This window comes from Callithrix jacchus, chromosome 1, assembly GCF_049354715.1.
Source record: "Callithrix jacchus isolate 240 chromosome 1, calJac240_pri, whole genome shotgun sequence".
Classification (NCBI taxonomy): Eukaryota; Metazoa; Chordata; class Mammalia; order Primates; family Cebidae; genus Callithrix; species Callithrix jacchus.
Window position 1 is genome coordinate 184,172,922 of NC_133502.1, and position 15,967 is coordinate 184,188,888.

Below are 15,967 nucleotides of genomic sequence, written 5' to 3' on the forward strand. Positions count from 1 at the left end.
TGCACACACACTCATAAAAACACATGCATGCACTCATAAACACCTAAGCATGCACACACATGCCTTCACATACACACACATGCATGCACTCATAAACACACCTAAGTGTGCACACATATGCATTCACATACACACGCATGCATGGACACATAAACACACCTGTGTGCACACACACATTCACATACATGCATGCATGCACACATAAACACACCTAAGCATGCACACACACAGAGTCACATATAAAAACACACATGCATGCACACATAAACACACCTAAGCATGCACACACACATACAAAAACACACACGTGCATGCACACATAAACACACCTAAGTGTGTACACACACATTCACATACACAAACACAGGTGCATGCACGTGAACACTCACATGCACAGACGTGCATGTGTACACACACACACACACACACAAAGATCCCATAGCTTTTGTCTTGGAATTCCAGCCAGGAGGTACCAGTGCAAACTGACCAGTTTACAGAAGAATAGTTGGTTGTGAAGAGTGATGTTTATCTCAACACCAGTAGAAAGGTTCTCTAAACTAGAAAAAAAATACGTTTCATTAAGCAAAAACCACATCCTCATTTTTGTTTACAAACTTCACCAAAAATGCATCTTACTTTCCTGCTATTCTCTTAAAACCCTAATTCCATGTAAAAAACCTAGGATTACTTAACACATGACTTTAAGATTTTCAATTACTGGAGAGAATTTTGAGACTAAATTTGCCAAATTAATCTCACCAAAGATTACTAAAGTCATGTGAACTGAAAGGTCCCTGGGCCAGCTTCTGTGAGTCTGATAAATATTTACTTTTCTTGAAGCCAACTAATTAGAGCACTTTCATATGATTGGTAGTGAAATATTATTTCCGTGTGACACATAAACACACAGACTTAACAGACCCAGGTCTTAGAGACAGAGGCAGGTCTTAGAGATTTAAAATGTTTCACTTGCCTGTTTTTCAAAACTTTTTCCCCCCTACATTGGACTACTAATCTCTCAATTATCTGTTCCATGCTTAAACAATTGTTAACTAGGCAACTCTAGATTTGCATCTCCAAATACATGGCTTAGGTGAAGCAAGGGGAAAAATGTACATCTGAGAGCTCATTGGATCTAAAAAAGGCAAGGTCTGTTCTGTAAATGAAGCCATTGCCTCCCCCTCAAAGTTCCCAGTGGTTTAGATGCAGAGACAGCAATGTCCTTACAAAATGGACATCTCCTTTCAACACAGAATTTTACTGCAGTGACTTAGTTTGACAGGTAGTATTTTCAGTTGAGCTTGATTAGGTCACTGGCCTAGGGTGGAACAGAGCCAAGAAACAGCCAAGAAAGCATGCCCGATTTTCTTATCTAAATGTGTAATGAGTGGCCCCCTGTAGCAATGACCATTTCCTGTAAACTGTCCTCAGTCATCCTCACCATTGATAGCTCTCACCTGCCATGATACACACCAAGGCCATCTCTGGTATCTCTGAAAGCCAAAGAAGTCAGACAATGCACTACAGAGCAAGCAGAACTTTAGACCTAAGAAGAATCTGCCATGACTCTTCAAACTCCACCAAGAAAGCAGAACACCTCTGTGGGAAGTAGAAAAGTTCCTTTTCAGTTTCCTTTCTTGTTAAAGAGTAAGTGTGCTAACAACTCTGTGAAGCCCTATCCTGTGAAGCGTGAGACATGCCACGCTTACAGGCACGCAGTGCATTCTGTGTCCTTGTACTTTAACCAAGATATCTGTGCTGGACGTGCTCACAGGCATGTCCCAGCTCTCCATTGCTTTCACCTGTTTAGAAAAGTTTTAAGTTATTGGCCAATCAGATTTTAGTTTAGATTGTGAGGTCTGGCTCCCACCAGTGGAGATCAGACACAGCAGTAAAGATGACCCCAAATGCATAAGGGATAAATTTGTATGTTTTCCTTTGTTCATTGTACTCTCGTGGCATGATGGCTGGCAAGGTACCCTTCCTGCAGCCCAGGAACTAAAAATTGCATTGCTGAAAGATCCTTTGTCTCAGTGCTGATTTTTCTTTTCAGCACCAAGCATCTATTCCCAACAACTCCCACACAGGGCAAGTGGTGCCTGATTCCGAGTTACTTAAGGGATCCAAGTCACAGTATTACAGGAGCTACAAATAAATTTAGGCAGATAGAGAAGAGAGTCCTCAGTAAGCTTTCCTTTTAATAAAAAGCAGCCCTCAAATAATTTCTTTCCTAATAAAAAGCAGCCTGAAAAATCAAGCTGCAAGCATAGATAAGCAAGCTAAAAGCTTACATAGGTAAGGGCGGGCAGCTGTGGCAATAGAAGAGGCTTACCCAGAAGCCAAGTATGTTCAACATGGAAGGTCCCTCTTCCCTTTTCTTTGTCACCACCTGTGCGGTAAAAAGCAGGCAACATGGCACCGGCCAGGTAGAGACCTCATCTGGGTAATAACAGATTAGGGTGGGGTGGCCAGCTTCTTCATGCACTATGCAAATAATGCGCCTAGTCTGACCAATCACTTGTGTCCTATGTAAATCAGATACTCCCTCCTCAAGCTCATCTATAAAACCTGTGCTTTCACCAAGGAACTGGAAGACCCACTCAGGTGCCCCTCTCTCTCTGCAGGTGAGAGAACGATCCTCTTTCCTCTTTCCTTTGCCTACTAAACCTCTGCTCTTAAACTCGCTTCTGCGTGTCTGTGTCCTCAATTTCCCTGGTGTGAGAGGACAAACCTCAGGCATTTACCCTAAATGTGTAAGGGATAAATTTGTGTGTTTTCCTTTGTTCATTGTACTCTTGTGGCAAGATGGCTAGTGAGTGCCCTTCCTGCAGTCCAGGAAGTAAAAATTGCCTTGCTGAGAGATCCTTTGTCTCAGTGCCGATTTTTCTTTGCAGCACTGAGCGTCTATTTCCAACATTCAGCAAAAGAAACCTTAGATCTCAAGCAAATGTTGGGAAAGCAGGGATTCTCATGGGGAGAGGAGGATACTCCTGGACTTCAGCAAATTGTCCCATTCGTTTGAGCAATAAAGAGAGCCCAAGCTGATACCAAGCACAGGTAGAAGTGCCTACAGAAAGAGTCAAACTCTGTAAAATATTTGAAGGGATTTGTTCTGAGCCAAATGTGAGGGACCACAGCTTGTGCCACAGCCCTTAGGAGGCCCCAAGAACATGCCCCTGCCTCACTGGCCTCTGCCTCCTCTCTGTGCCTGACCACAAACCACCTCCTTCTGCCTTTGCAGAGTGCCCCTCCCATCCCTCTACCTGGACACCCTTCCCCAGGTCTTGCTGAGGCTTTTCACACAGAAGCCCCAGCCCAAGGCACATCCTTCCCTCTGACATATCAGGGGGAGGCTCTCCTGCCCCTCCAGTTCCTGAGATTCCCTCATCCTCTCCCAGACCCTCTGTCTGGGGCCCTAAATGCCTGCACATCTCTCCTCTGTCCTCAGCTTCAGAAAGTAGAGCACAGTGGGGGCTGGCTGGAAAGGGCCACTGCCACCCATCAGGTTTCCCCCGGGAATCTGACACAAGAGGGCTTGGTGAGGGTGGGTGCCTCTCTCTAAGCTCCATGGTCAAGCAAGCAAATCCCAGTTGGGAGGGCTACAGGGTGCTGTGCAGAGCGTCCCCAGGCTGGATCCCCCAGGAGGCAGATGACTGGATGAACCCTGCTGTCCAGGGTCATGAATGTCCATCCTCTGACAGGACATTCAGCCTCCCTCCTGGTACACTCACATTATACATGGGTCCCCTCTGGAGCCTGGCCTCTGCAGGTATGCATCTGTGGGCAGCATCATTTTCCTGGCTGAGGAAAGAGGAGATGAAGTTAAGGCAGGAGTGGCTCCACACCATTGTGGCAGGCCAGGTCTCACTAACAGCTGAACGGGCAGGCCCCCATCACAACTGTTTCAGCACTGACGGAGTGGTTAAATATTAAAAACTGGCTGGGTGTGGTGGCTCACACCTATAACCCAAGGAATTTGGGAGGCTGAAGCAGGCAGATTACATGAGGTCAGGAGTTCAAGACCATCCTGACCAACGTGGCAAAACCCCATCTCTACTAAAAATATAAAAATTAGCCAGGTATGGTTGTGCATGCCTGTAATTCCAGCTACTCAGGAGGCTGAGGCAGGATAATTGCTTGAACCTGGGAGGCAGAAGTTACAGTGAGCTGATTGTACCACTCCACTCTAGCCTGGGTGACAGAGTGAGACTTTGTCTTTAAAAAAAAATTATTGATTAATTAATTAATTAAAAGCTGAGAGAGTCAGTGCCCTCCTACAAAGGTGAATGTAGCGAAAGCCCACCAAGAGTGTGGCCCAGGCCTTTTCTGGGCCTTCAGGCATGACAAGATAATGAAGGAATTCTTATCAGGACCCATTTAGGATTAAACAAGTTTTATCCGGTCTAAAGGAGCTCCTCAAACCTCCATGATTTAGCAGGAGACAAGATAAGGAGAATCACCCCAGCACCTGGGCCCCTCAGATTAAGTAAAAGTACTGAGGCTCCAGAGGAAGGTCTTCAGGACTCAGGCCTTAGTTATAGATGAGAAGTTCATCATTTACGTCCTTAGATGAATGCACAATTACACGTAGACATACAGCTGTGAAGGTTTATAAGCTCTGGAAACCTTGTGATTTTGAGCCAGTCTGGTGCTCTCTTCCCAGCTTTCTCCCTGTGCCCGTTTACAGAAGCAAACTCTCTTTCCCAGTTCATCTGCATCTCATTATCAAGCCGTGAGAATTAGCAGCCCAGCCCCTGGTTCTGTCTGGATATTTGGTGAGCCAGCCAGGAGAAAACGGCTAAGCGGCTTCGTAGGTACGGCAGGATTTTGTCGGATTTGGATCCCTAATTATGGATTAATGATAAAGCCCTTATGTGAACTGTTGAACAGGGCTGACCAGGATCCTTGAGTGGGAAGCAAGGCACCAATCACTCAAGCAACTGACGAGTAAGTTCATCTCCACCCCCGCCTAAGGGCTTCCGAATCTTGTCAGCCCTTCCAACTTGATGTGCCCTTGAAGTTCTAATGCAAAGGTGAGGCAAAGTGTGACAACCCATGGCATGCATTTCAAAGCAGCTGGACATGGTGACCAATGGCCGCCCCCCCCCTGCCCTAGAGCAGTCGTCACTGCTTGCCTGCTACTCAGGGGAGCCAAGAAGCTGACCTTGGGGCAGCCAGTCACAATACATGTGCCCCATCATGTGTTACTGGAGCAAAAAAGAGGATACTGGCTGATAGCAGGTCAGTTGGGTAGACATCAAGCCATACTTTTAGACAACTCCAAAGTAAAGCTGCAAACCACTGGAACTCCAAACTCTGCTTCCCTGTTCCCTCTTACCAAGGAGCTGAAGAAATCCTACAGCATTGTCTAGAGGTCATAGAGCAAGTGTTCTCTGGAACCCGGACCCCCGGACCTAAAGGACGTAGCCCTCCTGGCACAGATTGGACCTTGTTTGTAGACGGAAATAGCTTGGTCCCCAATGGGAAGAGAAGCACCGTGTATGCTGTGGTGCCCCCTCAGAGGTAATGGAGGCAGGGACTTTGCTGGCAGGAAATTTGACGCAGAAGGTGGAGTGAATCACCCTTACAGCTGTCCCAAGATAAGAACACCAACGTATACACTGATTCCAAGTAGGCATTTGTGGTAGGTCACACACATGGAGCCATCTGGAGGGAAACAGGGCAGCTAAGGGTGGATAACACCAAAGTTAAACATGATAAGCAAGTGTCAGAAGTGTTAGAGGAGGGCCGGGCGTGGTGACTCACACCTATAATCCCAGCACTTTGAGAGGCTGAGGCAGGATGATCACCTGAGGTCAGAAGTTCGAGACCAGCCTGGCCAACATGGTGAAACCCTGCCTCTACCAAAAATAAAAAAATTAGCCAGGCATGTTGACGGGCACCTGTAATCCCAGCTACTTGGGAGGCAGGAGAATCGCTTGAACTAGGGAGCAGGGATTGCAGTGAGCCAAGATGGTGCCACTACGCTTCAGCTTGGGCATCAGAGGGAGACTCTTTCTCAAAAAAGTATTATTAGAGGCAATAAAGGACCAACAGGAAATGGCCGTAATGCATTGCCCGAGCCATCCACACAGTAATTCCAAAGTGGCAAGGGGCAATGCTTTTGTAGACCGCACCACCAGGCATTTGTCAGTGCTAACATTAAAATCCAGGTGCCCTTAATTCCTCAAATAGATTTCACAGTCATCAAGCCCCAGAACACTTCCAGAGACGAAAAAGCGATGGAAGATAAGGGATTCAAAGTAAATGAGGAAGGGTGGAGGCGTGGAGAGGAAACAGTGCAGGCCTAGTCTGGATGGCAGCATGTCTGGTCCACCTGCTGTCAAAGTACATTCACGACAATCCCCACCTTGAGACAGATGCTTCACTGGCCTTTGTACAAAATTATTTGGAGGGGAAAGGACTAGAGGCCCACTTGGAGAATATCATTCAACATTGTGGTCCATGTGCCTGGAATGAGCCTGATAATCACAGCCCAGGGCAGCCCGGGTAACAAGAAAGAGGAAGGAGCCCACTAGAAAACCAGCACATAGACCTGGCACAGATGCCACCAGCCCTGGGGACACGAATACCTCCTAGTTCTAGTGGGCACTTTCTCTGGCTGGGAAGGATCATGCCCACGTCACTCCCAATGAGCAACCGAGGCAAAGTTTTGCTGAAGGAAAGCATTCCAAGATACAGGCTCCCTGACGTCACCCAAAATGATAACTCAATGAATGAACAAAGCATCAGAAATGAAGTGGACACAGTAGTCAGCATGGAGACCTCAATCTCCCAGACAAACAGAGAAGGAACCACACCCTGAAAACGTTCATTGCCAAGTTATGTCAAGAGACTCAGGTACTCAGCATGGCACTGCTCCCGGTGAGTGGGATTAAAGCCAGCCCCTCTGCAGCTAATCTGCCTCAGGCCACATAAGTACCCCCAGATTGGGAGTTGGCTATTAAGAGTTATAGGACAGACTCCTAACATTTTGCATAAGTTTACTTCCAACAGGGATGCTGTGAACTCCACAGACTCCCGCCACTCACTCCTACCTGGCCATCAGTGCTGCCAAGAGAATGGAAGGAAACCGCTGTGGGAGAAACGGAAGGGCCCTGCAACGCACTACTGACCATGGGCGCAGCACTGAAGCTGGCAGGCACCAAGCCTTGGGTCCATCACATGCGCCTGAAAAGATTCCTGCCAGCTGGGCACCAGCAGACGTGTCTCTGGTCCCAGCTGAGAGGCAGACCCCTGGAAGGCCTGAAGTTTCTATTCAGAAAGCGCTAAGCCTTTCTCTCCCAGTGTTCTGTCTTGCACGCCTCTCACTGTTCCTGCTCTTACCTCTCATCGTTCCTTCCACTGAGCACAGGACTACGCCGATAACCTGCGGCAAGCCCCCCACGGGGTCTGTGGTCTCCTGTCACCCTCTTCTAGCACCTCCAGGTTGCCTTGGTGGGGGCCACCCATCCAAAATAGACTTGATGTAGATGTTTTTGTTTTACATCTCACAGTGGTCTATACAACAAGACTTTAAAAGACCCAGGCCACAAAAAGCCATTTTCAGCAATCAAAACAAGTGATGACAGAACAGCATTAGCTCCGCCCCTGCTGAGTACACAGGGATGATGGAACAGCATTAGCTCCGCCCCTGTTGAGTACACAGGGATGATGGAACAGCGTTAGCACCACCCCTGCTGAGTACACAGGGATGATGGAAGAGCATTAGCTCCGCCCCTGCTGAGTACACAGTGATGACAGAACACCGTTAGCTCTGCCCATCTGAGTCCGAGGGTGGACGTCCAGGCTATTACACCACAGAATGTCCCATATAAAAACAGCTTTCTTCACATCTGGAATGAATTTATTTGGCTCACTGCCCCCACCGGACATTTAAACCCAGTAGCTCCCTTATGCTGGGAGCTACAGAAACACTGCCTTAACCACTGGCCTAATGTAACCATCCATCATTGGATGGATTCTGCACACACACACACGGACACGCACGCATGCACACACACGGATACGTGTGCACGCACACACACACACATGCGCACACACACGTGTGCACACACACAGTGCTACAACAAAAAGATTTGGTTTTTGGTTTTTTTTTTGAGATAGAGTCTCTATCACCCAGGCTAGAGTAAGTGGTGCCATCTCTTCTCACTGCAGCCTCCACCTCCCAGGTTCAAGTGATTATCTTGCCTCAGCCTCAGTGTAGCTCAAATTACAGGTGCCTGCCACTATGCCTAGATAATTTTTGTATTTTTTTAGTAGAGATGGGGTTTCACCGTGTTGGCCAGGCTGGTCTCAAACTCCTGGCCTGAAGTGATCTGCCCACCTTGGCCTCTCAAAGTGCTGGAACAAAGAGAGGTGTTTGCCACCAACTGGTCCCAACTACCCGGCCTATGTTGCTATGCCCCTAACAGAACCCAGTGGCTTGTGACACCATTTTATGGCCATGGCTGCTCTCAGGCACACTGAGACGCTGTACTCTAGGCTTCCTGTGGCCCCAGGGGCCCTGGGTAAAAGCCATCTAAATTCTAGCCAATCTCCCACAGATGGACCAGGTCAGTCTTTCACAGGTACAGTCATCTGGCCACAATCTTTATGCCCTCAAGAGGCTGAGAAATGGTCATGGCGCAGAGAGGCACTGGCTAAGTTTACACAGCCAGCCTTGAGCAAGAGACTCCACAGTGTTTCCTGTGTGGACACTGAAATGTACCACAGGTGGAAAACTATCTTACAAAGTCAAATGGCCCTAGACATTTTAACAGCGGCCCAGGGGTCGGGGGGGCCGTGTAGGGAACCAGCCCCACATCACACCTGTGGGTACCCCAAGTTCAGTGGCAACAAAGGAGTGAGAAAAAGATTAAGAGAGAAAGTGGGACCAGGGGGCCATCACTCATTACTGGAGGAGACAGTGAAGGCCCCGAGCTCTGATCATCCACACTATTTGTTGGTTACAGTTGCTTTGGTCTATAGGGTAGGGGTGGAGTGATGGCGGATGAATCAGTGAGCTGGAAGTGAACCAGTGAGCCGGAACTGATGTGTCATCCTAAGGATTGTTAATAGTGGTGGTTTGTTTCACAAAACAAGAACATGTGGTTGTCTTTAGCTTATTGTCTATGTGCAGCTGATGGAACTTGGGTCTTACAAGGAGCCTACAAGTCTGGCTATGTCACAGTGCCAGGAAGGGGTTTTACGTCCTTGAGCACAACGTTTATAGTAACAGAGCCGAGGTCACTCTGCACGGGAACATGAGGCATGGAGAGGCCGTCCTCCTCGGAGGCCTCCTGTCACCTTCCCCAGTTAGTGGTTTCTTGTTTATGTGTTACTCATAACCAATTTACCTTTCTCCTTTGCTGCTTTTCCCAATGGGGGGACTGCGCCGTCATCAAACCCGAATGTTGCGTGTACGTACCTGTCGATTCTGGAGTCTTTCTCCGGCATTAAAGGATGTGCATCAACAGACGCAGGTGACCTCCAGCCCTAGGTTACCACCCAGTGACCAGATGGCATCGTGGCATAGCGGAGGCCCTTCCTAGTGGCAGGGCGCCCTCGTAGCCTGGGCGTCACGTGATGTGGCGCAACGTATCGCTGCTGCAGATTGTTCCAAAGCAGCTCCAGTTCGCACTCCCCTATTTCAGCAGACGCTGCCTCTAGGTCCCTGAAACGGAACGGCCACTGGGAACAAACATACCTCCTTCACTCCCGCACGGCGTTCGGTGCCCCGTAACAATGGCCTCCTAGCAGCAGGAAGCAGCAGAAACAACAGTACTGTGCTCCATCCCCCTGCGAGTCTCATTACAAACCAATACACCAGCACGGTAGAAATCCTGCAGTCCCACAGTGGGGTAGTGGCAGGCCAGGCCTCCATGACAACCATTCAGCACTGGCCGAGCGGCAGCATTAAACATGAAATGCTGAGAGAGCCAGCGCCCTTCTACAAAGGCTGGGATGTAGCAAAAGCCCACACAGAGGGCGGCCCAGGCCTCTACCGGGCCTTCAGGTGTGGCAAGATAACGAAGAAATTCTTAACAGGACCCACTTAGGATTAAACAAGTTTTTGGGGGGTTTAAAGGGACTCTCCAAACCTCCACAAACAAGTTTGATTGGAGTCTACAGGAAGGAATGCCCCAAACCTCCACGATTTAGCAGGAGACAAGATGCGGGTGATCGCAGCAGCACCGGGGCCTCTAGGTTAAGAGATGCACCAAGGCTCCAGAGGAAGGTCTTCAGGCCTTAGTCACAGATGAGTAGTTCATTACTTATGTCTCAGGGGAATGCACACTTACTTGTAGACACACAGCTTCAAAGGTAAGTAAGCTCTGGAAAACTGTGTGAGTCGGTCTGGTGCTGTTTTCTGCCCTCTCCCAGTGCCGTTTGCAGAAGCAGACTCTCTTCTTTCCCAGCTCATCTGCATTTCGTCACTGGGCTGACAGAAGCAGCTGCCTGGCTCTGGGCTGGGTCTGGGAACACTGTGACTCTCTGTACGCTCCGGCGCCAGACGCTGTGCTGGGGAAGGAGCAGGAGGGGGTGGGAGGGGAACAGGGACACTGTGAGCTCCACAGACGCAGCCACCATGGGTCTTCTTGCAGGCTGAGAGGCTGTCCCCTGCCTTTGAGACACAGTGTGTGCCTCCAGCGAAGGGACAGCAGGTCCCTTTGCCCACAGGCCCAGGAAGCTCCCATAGGGAGTGGGATGACCTCCTTCCCATCGCTGAGGAGGGCGGTGGCCTCAGGGCCTTTGGCTGTATGCCAAGTGGGCACAGGATGTGTGTGGATGCGCCGGGAGTGGGCCACCCCGAGGGGCTGAAATTCATAGGGCAGCAGGATATAAACAGGGCAGAGGCCCAGGGCCGAGGTGCGGCAAGGATGGCTCTGCTACTGCTGAGCCTGGGGCTGAGCCTCATCTCGGCCCAGGAGTTCAACCCCTACAGGGTTGTGCAGAGGAACTACAACATGGCCAGGGTGGGTCTGCATTGGGGTCTGTGGGGGAGGGACCAGGCCTCAAGGCACCTGTCCTCCCCCAGCCCAGGGCCTCTGACCGGTGATCAGGGTGGCTGTTCCAAGGGGAGCCCACCTCTCCTCCCCAAGCTGTGACAGCAGCCTGGGAGGGCAGGAGTTGCTCCAGGAGGGTAAGGTGGGGGAGGCCTGGGAGAGTGACTGGGGCCCTGAGAGGTCAGAGGGGGCCCTGGGAGGGCAGAGGGGAAACCTGGGGAGCAGAGTGGGAACCAGCAGGGAGATGGGGCCCCTACGAGGACAGAGGGGTTCCCAGGAGTAGAGGGGGGAAAGAAAGGGAGTCTGGGGGAGAACAGGGAGGGGGGCGTTGAGAGGACAGAGGGCAGAACTGGGAGGCAGAGAGGGCCCTGAAAGGGTGGAGGGGCTCTGGCAGGGAGCTAGATGCTCAGGGGCAGGGCCCTGGGAGGGAGGACTGTGGGCACTAAGGGGACCTGCGGCCCCCACCCACTGGAGCCCTTTGTCTTCAGGTTTCAGGGGTCTGGTATTCTATTTTCATGGCCTCAGATGACCCAAGTCGGATTAAAGACGATGGGGACCTAAGGGTCTTCGTCCGGAATATTGAACACTTGAAGAACGGCAGCCTCAGATTTGATTTCCAATGCATGTGCGTGTTGCCCATCTCGGCTGGCATCAGAAAGATCCATGCCCCACCACCCCGATGCACACTCTCTTGCACACACATGCTTGCACACTCACTAGCTGGAGCTCCTGGGAGAGCCTGAGACCCCGGGGCAGGGCGAGGTGGGAGCAGGGACTTGGTCAGCCTAGTGCTGTGTTATTCCCCAGAACATGGAGATGAAGTCGCCCCCCTTCCGAAGCTGCGGTGAGGTTAGAGGCAATGAGGGTGTCAGGGGTGGGGGCTGCAGCAGGGCCCGACTGTGGAATGGCACCCCGGGCATTGGGGTGGGGAGCCTGTGCCCTGGAGGAGGGTTGGCTCTGCCATTGCATGTCCAGGGGGCTGGAGCTCCACTCCCAGCATCATCTTGGCTGGCTTCCAGGGTGCAGGGGGAGTGCGTGGCTGTGGCAGTGGTCTGCAAGAAGACAGAGAAGAATGGGGAATACTCCATCAACTGTGAGTGGAAGCCAGACTCCCCCTGGTCTGACAGCTGGGAGTCCCCTTTCTCCAGGGCCTGGGCCACATTCTGGCAGCCACTAACTTTGGGGATTGTATGTAAGTCCCCGAGAGCTTGACCCTGCACTGAAAGGACCCATCCTGGCACCAACCCTATGGGGGCTCCTGGCCCAGGGGAAGCAGGGAGGCAGGCATTTCAAGCTGGGCTCTGGAAAACAAGCCCACTGAGGGGCCACCAGGCTCTGCAACCCAATGACAAGGAGGGAGGGGGCTGTGCCACTGCTGCCCACACCCTGGGCAAGCGTGGGGTCTCCACTGGGCAAGCACTGTGAGCTCCTCCCCTCCCCCCTCAAAAGGTCACTTGACCTGACATCCTCACTGGAGGCTACACAGCACACCTGTCACAGGACCCTGAGGGTGGTGGGGTCATGGCAACAGCCAGGTCATGCTGAGCCGTGTCTCCACGCAGATGAGGGCGAGAACACAGTGGCAGTCTCAGAGACTGATTACAATCTGTTCATCACCTTCCACCTCCATAACTTCAGGAATGGGAGCGAGACCAACGTGCTGGCACTCTACGGTACTTCCACTGACACCCTCCAACCCCCTCGGAATCTGGCCCAACCCTGGTGGAGGGTCTCACCGTGGCCCCGGGCTTTGGAGAGGTGGTTCCCATTTGCCATTCCTAACCAGACACACTGTTAGGGTGCTGGGTGCTGCAGTCTTTCACCTCCCATCTCACTCAGCACAAAGCCCCTCTGGTCAGGGCATAACCCCCTGCCCAGCCTCAGCACTGCCTGAGCACCCCCGGCCAGGCCCGCCCTTCACACAGAGCCAACTCTGTTCCCAGCACGCGTCCCACAGCTGGAACCCTCCTTCCTGAGCAGATTTGAAGAAACCTGCAGAAAGTACGGACTCGGCCCACAAAATATTGTCGACTTGACCAATGAAGGTCAGCCCCGTGGCTCCCGGACCAAGAGGGAGGCAGGATGGGGTGGGGATGGGGTGTTCCTACCTGCCCCTGTCCCTGCACTGAGAGCCTTCTCTGTCCTCCCAGATCACTGCTACTCCAAGCGCTAGAGGAGCCCACCCAGGAGGCCCGGGAGGACAATGTGTGAGCTGTGGCTCAGGTCAGGGAGGGAGCTGGACGGGGAGAGCTTGGGGCCAATGTCAGAGGCTGGGGGTCCCAGCCCAGGAGGACCACCAGTGCCCACCTCTCCCCTGGTCTGGGAACAGAACACAAGGTGCTTGGTGAAAGGTGCTGTGAAAAGCATCACTGGAGTTGAGGCAGGGATGGGGCCTTCCAGGGTGGTAGGGTCTGAGCAGAAAGTGCGATGAGGCCTGTGGGAGTCTCCAGGGGCTGCGGTCACCAAGAGCAGGTGACTCAGACAACCAGGATTTACTTTCTCACAGCCTGGAGCCCGAGGTCTGCAATCCGAGGCTGTGCTCCCTCCACAGGTGCCAGGGAGGGTCCTTCCTGCCTCTTCCAGCTGTGGGGGCTCCAGGCATCCCTGGTTTGTGGCAGTGTCACTCCAGGCTCTGTCCCCCATCTGCATCTCCTCTTCTGTCTCTTCTAAGGACACCCGTCATTGGATTTAGGCCCGTCTTCAATAAGAATCATCTCCTGTCAAGATCCTTAGCATCACACCTGCAAAGACCCTCTCCCATCAGACGCCCTCCACAGGCCCCAGCCACTAGGAGACGAGCGTGTCCTTTTAGGGACACCACTCAGACCACCAAGGCTCCTCCTCCGAGCTGCCCCTCCCTTCTCAGGAATGGTCCTGGCCCAGCAAAAACCCCCAGGGCCCCCTTCCCTTCCCAAAGCCTGAGCCTCCCAGAGATACGGCCCTAAAGACACCTCTGCATTTCTGCATGAGGGTCCCTGAGGTTAAAGGAGCAGGTGCACCTGTGGTGTGTGGTGGCCTCAAGATGCAAGTGACAGCAACCAAGGCCCTATCCCTTCCCTTTCCTCCCCTCCCTGCCCCTTCCGAGCTCAGCCACTGCCTTTGGGGGAGGATGATCAACAGGGTCACAGGTGAGGCAGGTGCCCGAGGCCCCCTCCATGTTTTGGTGAATAAAAGGGAGGTACCAGCCAAGCTGTGGTGATTTTGTGGGTTGAAAGCATCTGTTAGATGTGAAAATGAAAAGGTGCTCTCGAAATCACAAAACTGCAGAGGGGACAAGAGTGGGTGATTTCTGAAGGTCATAAATGGGAACTAGTGGCCGGAAAGGGGCAGCAGGAGGGGCCCCGCTGACGGTGCAATGTCCTGCACTGTGATCCCAGCGATGGACACGAGACCCTGCACGTTCAGCAAATATGCGGCTCTGTCTGAGGAGCCCTGGCCCTGCCCCTACCCAGGGGAGAACATTTTTCAGCCTAAGACCCAGAAACATTTGCACTGAGGGCATGCACTGGGCAGCATCTGTGTAAGCTCTGCAAGGGGGTCATCCGCAGGTCACCGTCCCGGGTGCTGAGGAAGAACCTGTCCCCAGAGCCAGTGCCTGCTTGTAAAGGAGCCAAGTGGAGCCACCTCAGGATGAGGGCCCTGATGCCACCCCCTACCCCACCTCCATCGGAAGCTCCAGGCTGTAGGGCGAGGCTGGGCAGAGCTTTAGAGCCTGCTGTAAGGGTGCCAGGCTTGGGGAAGGAGCAGCTCCATTGGGATGGGAGGGGTGGGAGGCACCTGGCATTCCCACAGACAGCAGTTTCCAGCCCGTTTGGATCTGGGCCCAGCCTGCTGGGCTGCAGTGGGAACACACGAGACGCTGCCCACTTGGCGGGCCTGTTGGTGTGGAAAGCTGGCCTTGGGGCAAGATGGCTAGTGAGAGTACCCTTCCTGCATTCCAGGAAGTAAAAAAATCGCTCTGCTGAGAGATTTGTTGTCTCAGTGATGAGGCGGGGAGCGGGAACTTAGCTGCAGACCCCCACCCGGCTGCCACAAACAAGCCCACCCTCGCCAGCCTGAACTGCCAGGAGAGCAGCTGCCCCTGGTTTTCCAGACCCACTTCTGAACTGGGCCGCCTCACGGCCAATAAGAGCTGTAAATTGGTCCGATGACAGCCCCGGGAGCCGGGAGGTATGGGGAGATGGGGGTGGGAGACACACGTGCTCAAGGAATGGCTCCTCCCCCCCCAGCAGCTCCTTTAGCCCCAGGAGCAACCATAGCCAAGCTCCCCGCAGACGCTGGCAGCCACCTGGGGAGACAAGATGGCTTCGTGACGGCCCGGACACCTCACCCTCCAGGTCCCCTGGGTTGCCACCATTACTGCCCAAAGGAACAGGGCTAGATCCTGGCATGGCCAGCCTGGGGAAGTACCTGAAGCCCCAACCCTCCCAGCATGCAGCAAAAGGACTGAGAGAAGAGGACTGTCCACAGCCCCATGACATGAGACACCACAGGACCCCAGAAGCTGGGGCAGGGTGAACCCCCGCAGCTCCAAGCCCCTCCACCTCCCATTCCCGGGACACACACTGCTGATCAATCACCGTTCTCTCCCCTTACAAGCCAGACTGGGCCTCAGGGTCATTCTGAACATGGGCTCCAGGCAGGAGGTGAGGCTTGTCTGCCCTGAGATGGGGCCCTGTCCCTCGCCTGCCAGCACCTGTCCACAGTGAGGCCTCTGACTTTGGAGCCCAGCTGTGGAGGGGGGCCCAGGGGAGCTGGCAAGGTGAGGCCTATCCCTCTGCTCCAAGGAGAGGCCAGTGCTAATTCTGCCCTGAGGCCCCCTCCCACCTTGTAGACCAGAGCTCACAGCAGCAGGGCTGGGTGCCGGCCTCAGCCCCAGGGCAGCACCAGCCACCCGCCACCCACAGTGCATGCTCAGTTGCCTCCTTGCTAGGCTGAGCATGGAATCAGGGGACAAG

The 15,967-nt window shown here is 52.7% G+C and overlaps 3 protein-coding genes across 5 annotated transcripts in view; 2 read left to right on the top strand and 1 right to left on the bottom strand.

The window, feature by feature from the left end:
• The window catches only part of GLT6D1 (glycosyltransferase 6 domain containing 1), a 34,130-nt gene extending 23,695 nt beyond the window's left edge, over positions 1–10,435 (bottom strand). Inside the window, 1 exon segment of the mRNA XM_078350827.1 lies at positions 9,431–10,435. The gene's annotated coding sequence lies outside the window, so the exon portion shown is untranslated.
• The window catches only part of OBP2A (odorant binding protein 2A), a 194,255-nt gene that overhangs the window by 122,633 nt on the left and 55,655 nt on the right, over positions 1–15,967 (top strand). The gene's annotated exons all lie outside the window — the stretch shown is intronic.
• Positions 9,947–14,198, top strand: LCN9 (lipocalin 9). 3 transcript variants are annotated; one of them, XM_078350836.1, is made up of 6 exons: positions 9,947–10,326; positions 11,498–11,634; positions 12,029–12,102; positions 12,572–12,682; positions 12,953–13,054; positions 13,160–14,198. In XM_078350836.1, exons 2-6 carry the CDS (start codon positions 11,525–11,527, stop codon positions 13,180–13,182), a joined length of 420 nt encoding a protein of 139 aa, XP_078206962.1. In that variant the 5' UTR covers positions 9,947–10,326; positions 11,498–11,524; the 3' UTR covers positions 13,183–14,198. The 3 variants fall into 3 exon arrangements, with proteins under 3 accessions (XP_078206962.1, XP_054093886.2, XP_078206958.1); XM_054237911.2 differs by lacking the exons at positions 9,947–10,326; positions 13,160–14,198 and adding an exon at positions 10,872–10,979 and having other exon boundaries at positions 12,990–13,045; XM_078350832.1 differs by lacking the exon at positions 9,947–10,326 and having other exon boundaries at positions 11,507–12,102.